Below are 9,599 nucleotides of genomic sequence, written 5' to 3' on the forward strand. Positions count from 1 at the left end.
TGGCCTAGCGGTTAAGGAAGCGGCCCCGTAATCAGAAGGTTGCCGGTTCGAATCCCGATTCGCCAAGGTGCCACTGAGGTGCCACTGAGCAAAGCACCGTCCCCACACGCTGCTCCCCGGGCGCCTGTCATGGCTGCCCACTGCTCACTCAGGGTGACGGGTTAAATGCAGAGGACAAATTTCACTGTGTGCACTGTGTGCTGTGCTGCTGTGTATCACATGTGACAATCACTTCACTTTTTGCTCTCTGTAGAAAAACAGGGAAGTGACGGCCGGCCTGAGCTATATGTGGTTTATTGTTGTTTTTCGTCCATCAGACAGGGAATGTGCCGGAGACGCACGTAAGGACGAGCTGGCTGGAATGAGGCTCTTATCTCCGCCGTAGACAGTGACAGATTGTGAGCTCCCTGTCCATTACTAGGGGAACACACGCACAGAAATCGGGCAGAAAAGCAAAGTTTATCTGCAAAATGATGGTGAAGGTATTTCAGGGAGATAGAGGAGCTCACATCTTGCAACTGCAGATAAAGACCTGGTGGGACAAGCGCGCTACTGCATTTAACAAACGTTTTTGCTTCAATTGTTTTTCAGAATTTACGTGAATTTCGGAATTGCACTCAGGCTGCACACTCTGCGTGAAAAAAAAAACATTCAAATGTACTTTTATAATGTGCAGACAGGCACAAAAAAGGGTCAGAAAGTACATTTCCTCCAGCAGGGAGTGAACTCCCATTGATGTGTGTGTGTGTGTGTGTGTGTGTGTGTGTGCGTGTGTGTGTGTGCGCATGTGTGTGTGAGGAAACGCTGACCCAAGCATGTGGAGACCTCTCTTTGCCCCTAAAGGTGGAGTGGTTCCGCTCTTTTTGCCTCCCACAGCCAAGCACGTGCTGTAATAACATCCCATGCAAATCTCTACAGCAAAAAAAATGCGACCAAATGTTCAGCAACATATCAAACTTACATGCACACGCTTCCATTAAATCCATATTTTTTTTAATCTAATCTTCCGTTAACAAAATACATGCTTGTGCACACGACCTATTGACGAGGCGTGTGGGTTTAAGCATGCGCTCAATCATCAGGCTCCTCCCAAAACCTTGTTAAATTTTGTGATGTGGGTGATTGCTAAAAAGTTAGTTTCTCTACCTCAAGGTACAGTGAAGTGCCGAGTGGTTCTGTCTTGTGTCATGTGTTTATTCATGTCAAGCTGTGTGCTTAGTGCCAATTTAAAAGTAGTGCCCGACGACAGTTTGTCCTTCTCTGTCCTCTCTCCTGCTAGTGATGATGGGAAGAGGAAACTCGAGGACAGGATTGGTTAAACACAGCTCTTCTGCGGGTGTAGTGCGTTTCAGGGACCAGATTAGTGAACTGAGGTCCACGGTCTGGCCTTTAAACAGAGTTTAAAATGCGTTTTTAAACACATCTTTCTGTGTGTCTGTGTGAGTGAGACCCCACAAAAAGGGCATGAACCGAGACCCCCCCTCTGCTGCTGTGACCCTCTCGTAAACACCCCATGGCCCTCAGATGGCCGAGATACAGAGAGAGGAAAGGGCCCGTCGTGCTCAGACTACACAGGATATCGGTGCTGCGCTGACCTACATGCTGGCTGTGGGATAAAGATCAGTGGAGGAGAAGCAGCTATTAACACTGCAGAAGGAGGGACATGCGGCTAATAGCCCCGCCCCTCCCCATTCATTAAAAGTTTAACTTCCTGGCTTCCTGTTTATCAGTGATTGACTCACTCCGCCCACTGCGAACCACCAGACACCACATCATGGTCAAACATGTTACCCCACAGAGGCCATGGCCCCCCGTGGGCTCCTGCTTCCACCTAGAGAGCTGCCAGCCGAACAACAGGCGATGACACAGGATCGTTTACACCTAAACACAGGGGCCGGCCTGCTAGACCCTCGCCGCCGCCTTTTCCATTGTCTCTGTGTGTTTGTGGGGACCTGAAGCCTGTGAACCGAATGACCCAAGTCCCCTTGCTGCGCTACCTTCTGCTCCGATTGCGTCCTTGAATGAGTTTCCTGCACCAGGAAGGAGCCGAAAAACCACGACTTCCAGGCAGGCGGCCTGATGGAGCTGGACGGAGAGGCCTTAGTGGGAGCCACGCCGCGGTGCTGATAAGATGGTGGACAATGGCAGGAATATCCATCCACTTCTGTTTGCTGCGTCCACAAACAGCCGCCCCCTCAGAATTAATGGTGAGAGCAACAGATGGCAAAAACATGGACGAACGGTTACGCTTGAGCGGAGGAAAAAGCATGGGTAGAATTCGAACCCCCGCACGCTTTCCTGTTTTTTCTTTTATCTGCTCAAAAAATTTCAACTAAAAGAAGCAGCTGATTCGATAAGAGTGTAGATCAAGGTTCTTCAGTGCTGGATGGGCTTGGTTCTGGACTGTGTAGAATGGGTGCGGCCAGTTGGAGATGTTGATTTTTAAACGATTAAGTGCAGAATTACAATACTGGTATGACATCAGTATAACCATATAAGTGTCTGAAAAATAACCCCCTCGATGAAACTTGAGCCACCACAATAGCAAATAGGCCCAAACCTGTTAACATGGGTGCAAAAACAGAACGCCTGACGCTGCAGACGTGGTGAAATGCGATGAAGTTTTGAAAATTAAATGTATTTAAAAATTGCAATGATCATCATTGCTATTGATTCATCTATAAATGCATATTATCAAGGAGAATGCATGTTGTCTCCTTTGATATTATGCTACGCAATTGGACCATTAGTAATTGGTGGCCAATGAATTAAGAGATTCTCATAATTCTATATTTCGTAGAAAAAAAAATGTTGGATTTGTTTCTGTGTCTGTTGCGCTCAACAAAGCAAACGCAAGCTGACCAGCCCGGCCGGTAACAGGAAATTTGTCTTTTCAGCAGAATTAGCATTTTATATGCATACACACACCACCTCGAACAAACCACTCTGTTGCATCCTGTGGCTGATAAGGGCTTGCCAAGAAAAACACACACACACACACACACGCACACACACACACACACACACACACACACACACACACACACTGCATCGTCCCATCAGCGACACACACCAAACATGAAGGCCAGTGTGGGACTATTAAAGCGTCTCATATTTTTGCCCGCCTTGCTTTGCTCTGCCTTTCTGAATGATGCAGTCATCATCATCATCATCACCGTTGCACCGCCGCAGCAGGCCCTCTGAACCTACACGATGGAGCTTAACTGCACGCAAACGGTGGGTTCGGCCAACAAGCGTTGCAATAAATGACATCGGTGTCACATCAGCGCGAAGCCGGTCGACAGCTACAGCCGGGAAAAGCGTCCAGTCACCGACGCTCTCGGGGCGCCTCTGCTTTTAACAGGAAAACTGTCACCCACAACACCAACAAAAACACAACAGTCCAGGATTTTCACTTTCATGTCACGTCCTTCTCCCCGACCTAAATAGCCCGTCCTGAACAATGTGGAGACTGTGGCAAGAAAAAATTCCAATCATAAACTAATTTAGGCCTGACGAAGTTAGGGAAGTGCCTCCTCAACATGGCAGGGAGGTGAAAGAAATGTCCAGAAGGTTCTTTCTTGTTGAATCTATTTATTAATGGAAATCATGAGGACCTTCGTCTGGCAATCAAGCGCCACACTTAGCGCCAGTTGGAGACATTGTGCCAGGAATAGGAACAGCATTGACTCGTGAATATTTGTTGGAGGTTGACCATGGTTATGGTTCAAGTTCATGTCTCTTGCCAGGTAGTTCCACAAATTAAAAAGTCGATTTGTCCAGCAAAAAATACCAAATTTCATTCATTCAACTGCCTGGACACTTGATTTCTCTCTCGGTGTTCATGGGCCGCACGTGGTTGGTTGCAATTTGGAGAGCGGCGGTTTACTGGCTCGCCAGATGTGGCCATGCTTTTCATCCCATGTGTAGATCTGCTCCTCACCCAAATTGCCTCCTAAAACCAGCCAGATGTTTCCCTCGCAGGATGTATCTTCCCCGCTCCAAAGCGGCTCATTTCCCTTTCATGGCAAGTGGCTCCGACAGAAGTTCCTACTAAGCACACATAAGCGCGCAAGATGTTTCTGCGACTGAAACGTTATTTTACTGTTCATCTGAGCTCTTCTGTTGACGTCTGTGATGAAATGTGATGTTGGAACGACACAGAACAGCCACACACAGAAATACACACAACACCCGTAATTAATCCTGCAAAGTTTTCTTTTATTATATTTTATCATCTGTTGTTGCTGCTGATCGTTTGAAGTTGTAGCACCATCTAGTGGGGAAGGCGCCTACAACAGGCCCAGCGTTGTGACGCCGTAAACACCAGGGACCATCTCAACTAATCAAATCAAAAACCAAGGAAACATGCTCAAAATCCTACAAGACATGTTTTATATGTCACTTCTTCTCCGTTGCTTATTGGCCGCCACTGTTCCTCACGGCAGGAAGATGCCGAAGAGGCAGTCAGGAAGGTCCAGGCCCAGGTACTGCTGGCTCATGGAGAGCAGGACGCCTGTGGCCGAAAGGCCAATCAGCAGCCACTGCACCTTCGCAGTGAAGTAGAGGGGCTGCAGCCTGCAGAAGAACAACGCACGTCTCTCCCATCAGAAGAACCCATGGAAAGGGAGTGAGAGGGGGAGAGAGGATCATAGTGAAACAGCGCCCCCTACCTTCCAAGCGACGAATATGCATATCCCCAGAAATACCGATAGCGTCCATACAGGTACAGGAGTCCAACTAAAGCTGTGACAACTCGGACACAAAATAGAACATAAATTACTTCATCGTCAAAATGAAACTCTCTAACCAGAGTAAGAATAATAACAAGCAGAGATGTTCCCAGACTGACTTATATCCATGGTATGCATTACACATGCATTCCCTTTGAATCATACGCAGGGGTGGACTGGGACAAAGACCCTATTCATTGCTTCCCATGTCATGAAATGTGGCATGATGGATTTGTATTTAAGGCACCGGTTTCCTCATACATATATATCCACCCACACGAATGATCTTACTGATAGAATCTGAGTTATTTTGTGACCGTGCATCATTTGCTGACATGCAACTTCCTGCTAATATTGTACAATGAAGACGAACAGTCCTGCACACACGCATCGTCTCCCTGGTGGGACAGGAACATCAGGAAACATAACAGGGAAATGCGCGAGTTCAAGATAAATAATTTGGTTATGATGGTACTTCACTGCGGAAAGTACAGGAGACAGATACATTTACAGCAAAAAGGCCCACAAAGACCCCACTCGCCACCTCCTCCCATCTGGAAAAAGGTTCTGCAGCATCTTCCCTCAGTCCATCAGACTCCTCAACCTGAACTGAAACATTTTACACTGTGATTTCTGTATATAACACGACCTTCTTTGTCTTGGTGTCTTTGTATTGCTGTCCTAAACTCTGTTCTACAACTGGAACTCACTACTAGTCAAAATACAGTGTTTTTTTGTCTTATCGCCTTTGGCCGTATTAATCCTGTTTGCACCACAGTCCCAAAGGAGTGTTAGATATGTTAGAAATACACTGCTCAAAAAAATAAAATAAGACATCTTACATCTAAATTAATGAAATATTCTTATATTAAATTCTTCTTTACATGTGGTGTTGAATGTGCTGACAACAAAATCACACAAAAAATATTGATGGAAATTAAATTTATCGATGGAGGACTGGATTTGGAGCCACACTCAAAATTAAAGTGGAAAATACACACTACAGGCTGATCCAACTTTGATGTGATGTCCTTAAAACAAGTCAAAATGAGGCTCAGCAGTGTGTGTGGCCTCCACGTTTCTGTATGACCTCCATACAATGCCTGGGCATGCTCCTGATAAGGTGGCGAACGGTCTCCTAAGGGATCTCCTCATCGATCTCCGACATCGTGCCCTCATACCACCCTCATGTTTCTGACCGTTTGTAGCAGACACAAGCATATTTGTGGCCGGTCCTGCTGCTGGGTTGTTGCCCTCCTATAACCTCCTCCACGTCTCCTGATGTACTGGCCTGTCTCCTGATAGTGCCTCCATGCTTTGGACACAACACTGACAGACACAGCAAACCTTCTTGACGTGCCATCCTGGACGAGCTGCACTACCTGAGCCACTTGTGAGGGTTCTAGGGGTCTCATGCTACCACCAGAGTGAAAGCACCGCCAGCATTCATAAGTGACCAAAACATCAGCCAGGAAGCATAGGAACTGAGAAGTGGTCTGTGTTCACCACCTGCAGGACCTTATCTTGCTTATTGCTTATAATATACAACTGTTGTCTATTCCGTTTGACCAACAGCATGTGAAATTGAAATCAATCGGTGTTGCTTCCTAAGTGGACAGTGATTGACTTGGAGTTACTCCAAGGGGTAACACACTCGCCTATGAACCAAAAGACCCAGGTTCAAATCCCACTTACTACCATTGTGTCCCTGAGCAAGACACTTCAGGGGGACTGTCCCTGTAACTTCTGATTGTAAGTCGCTCTGGATAAGGGCGTCTGATAAATGCTGTAAATGTTAGATCGCGTTGTTTAAATTTTTCCTTTATTTTTTGAGTAGTGTACAAAATCCAACTACTACTAGAATCCCAGTAACCTTCTCACAAGCTTTTTGATGTTAAAGGGCTCTTCAAACATACCTTGATTAAAGAAGAGTCCCGACACCCAGAGAGTGGAAATGAAGATGGGAAAGTATTCCGCACAATTTGCTCTGAAAGAGGACAGAGGAGCGACTGTGGTGAAAACAACTCGTACGGCATAAGAATTTATGACATATCTGACACACGTTGTGCCACATGATGGGATTACCCACTGGGCTCTAAAGATGCGCTCAAACTCTGGGGGTCCGGCAGTGTCTGGCGGGGACACAGAATACTTGCGCCGAGCATAAATCACCTGAAGGGAGAAGTAGGCTGTGGGACAGAAATTCGTTTTAACTCCAGGAACAAAATGAATTGAATGTGTGTGTTGTGGACTGGCAACTAAATATGTATTGTCAGTCCACTGGGAAGGACAACGTCTCTCTCTGTATTCTTATCGAGGTGCCAAATGCTATAAAATCTGATTTTGCTTAATGTCGAGTTGAACCTGGCAACCTCCAGGATCACCTTTCAATTAAATTTCATGAAATCCACAGTAATATTTTTTTTTAATATGAAGTCCAACCTGGCAACATCACTTTTCAATTAAATTCCTTGGAATTGACAGGAATGTAAGACTGTACTATAACAATGAGTCCTGTTAGAACATTACATGCCCTAGATGCCCTAGTTCTTGGGGGTTATCTAACCACTGCCCCACCCTACATAACAGATTCATTTGTCAGCCAACTCCTAGATCCTTAAGATCCCCTCCACATCCCCCGATGTCACCTTAAGCAGTAAGGTGCCTTCTTATTGTTTGCCACTTGACTTGAAATTTGCCCCTACATTCTAAAGCCTATCCTTTAAATCGCTTTCCAAGACTTTTCCAAGTTTTCCCTTAATGTGTTTTTATATCGCTTCTCTCATTTTTAAAGGTCTAATTTTTTTTAAATCTATATATCAATCTATCCATTATGCATTTTATGTTATTTAATTCATCTCTCCCTAATTTGTATTTATGTATTTATTCCTATTTGTTAGCCTCTACTGTCCATGTATTTTACAGCAGTCCCCGCGGCCGTGGTTAGTAATTCATTCCTTGCCCTACCTTGCTCCAGCGCGCCCAGGACGGTGACCGCCGCGACGCAGACGACCTGCTCCTGCATCGCGATCCGCTGCTGCGCGTTCTGGCGTGCGCGCGCCCGCCCGCGACTTCCGGCCGCCGGTCCATCACAGTATGGTGTGGAGACAGGAGAGGGTGTCCCCCTGCCCTCCATCCAGGACCTGTCCCTCCCCGGACTCAGATTTTTCTGTATATAAAATTATTACTATATTTTATATTGTTGTTGATGATTTTTTTTATACCATTGACCGGAATCAAATACCTTGTACAGTACAGTACAGACCAAAAGTTTGGACACACCTTCTCATTCAATGTGTTTTCTTTATTTTCATGACCATTTACGTTGGTCACTGAAGGCATCAAAACTATGAATGAACACATGTGGAGTTATGTACTTAACAAAAAGTGGAGACCTGGCCTCCACAGTCACCGGACCTGAACCCAATCCAGATGGTTTGGGGTGAGCTGGACCAACAAGTGCTAAACACCTCTGGGAACTCCTTCAAGACTGTTGGAGAAGCATTTCAGGTGACGACCTCTTGAAGCTCATCGAGAGAATGCCAAGAGTGTGCAAAGCAGTAATCAGAGCAAAGAAACTAGAATATAAAACATGTTTTCACTTATTTCACCTTTTTTTGTTAAGTACATAACAAGAGGTCCCCTTGATCAAGGTACCGTCCCCGCATGCTGCTCCCCGGCGCATGAGTTGCATGTCCAGTTGCGTTTAGACCTCCTATAAGGTCCGCGTGGACTTTATTTCCCGATTCTTCAGAAATGTCTTGCCTGTTTCATATTCAAATATGATAAACGCTTGCGGAGATTTTTTTTTTTTTGAAAAAAGACGCACCGACACATGAACAGGGACCTTCTAGTATCAGACGATGTTAATATTAGCAACCTCGCCTCTCTAGGGCCAATGCAGAGAGAGAGGTCGGTGTAATCATGTCTGGCTTTTAATCCAATCTGTTCACCTTCCGTTGATAACATTGCTCCTTTAAGAAGTCTGCACCTTCTTTGATAGACAATGTTGGGTTAATTATGCATTCCAGACTTCATGCTGTACGGACTTGCAAGGGCACAAATATGAACTGTTGTAATTCCTACACCGTTCACCTGATCGGGACGTAGATGCCCCCGAATTAAGGCTGAAATTCTGCGATGAAAAACGTTGTGGTTGTGAGTAGAGCCATAAACATTGGAATTGTGTCGACGTCCCAATATTTATGGGCCTGTACATCTTCACGCCTTGTCAGCTTTCAAAAAGCCGCCTCGCAGGGTGAAAAGGAGTCATTTTTCTAACATGGTTTCTTCAAATCAGCATAATTGAAGGACATTATTTCTTGCTGTGCCAGAGGTGTGAACCGTTTTTTTGGGCTTTACGGCCTGTACAGTCCCTCCCAACTGTGAGACCCCTGTTTATAATGCAGAGCTGTGCCCCCTTCACCTCTGGTAGATTTCACTAATGGTCGAAAAAGACACGTCCCGCCCTTCCAATACTACTCCATCGTGCTCAGTAAAAGGCACTTTACACAGACCTCACCCCAGGCATTTTAAATATTATTAAAGCATCCTTGACCATCCTTTTTTTGGTCCAAAATAGCCTGCTTGAAAAGCTGAAAGTTTATTTGAACGCAAAATTAGTCTGCGTTTTAATTGTTCATTTACGAAATTTCAAAAAAAATAAGGAATATGCATAAACAAAGAAAACAATACAAAAGAATCCCATTTTTTCTAATAACATTGTGTTAGCTGTTGACTGCAGTTTCAACAGTTGTAATGTTCTGCTGGTCACATGATGATAACTATAAAGAAATAAATTGTGCAGAATTGTTGAATAAAAACTATACTAAAATGTCTCTTCATTCATGTTATTTAATCGCCTCA

The 9,599-nt window shown here is 45.2% G+C and overlaps 1 protein-coding gene across 1 annotated transcript; it reads right to left on the reverse strand.

Moving 5' to 3' along the window:
* Positions 1 to 4,200: 4,200 nt before the first annotated feature.
* ltc4s (leukotriene C4 synthase) lies at positions 4,201 to 7,811 on the reverse strand. Its single transcript, XM_028959683.1, has 5 exons — positions 7,701 to 7,811; positions 6,823 to 6,922; positions 6,650 to 6,720; positions 4,674 to 4,755; positions 4,201 to 4,578 (listed from the first exon to the last, which is right to left on the reverse strand). The coding sequence occupies exons 1-5, from the start codon at positions 7,756 to 7,758 to the stop codon at positions 4,440 to 4,442; spliced, it is 450 nt and encodes a 149-aa protein (XP_028815516.1). The 5' UTR covers positions 7,759 to 7,811; the 3' UTR covers positions 4,201 to 4,439.
* Between the last annotated feature and the right edge of the window lie 1,788 nt (positions 7,812 to 9,599).

The sequence above is a fragment of the Denticeps clupeoides genome, chromosome 18, assembly GCF_900700375.1.
Source record: "Denticeps clupeoides chromosome 18, fDenClu1.1, whole genome shotgun sequence".
NCBI classification, from domain to species: Eukaryota; Metazoa; Chordata; class Actinopteri; order Clupeiformes; family Denticipitidae; genus Denticeps; species Denticeps clupeoides.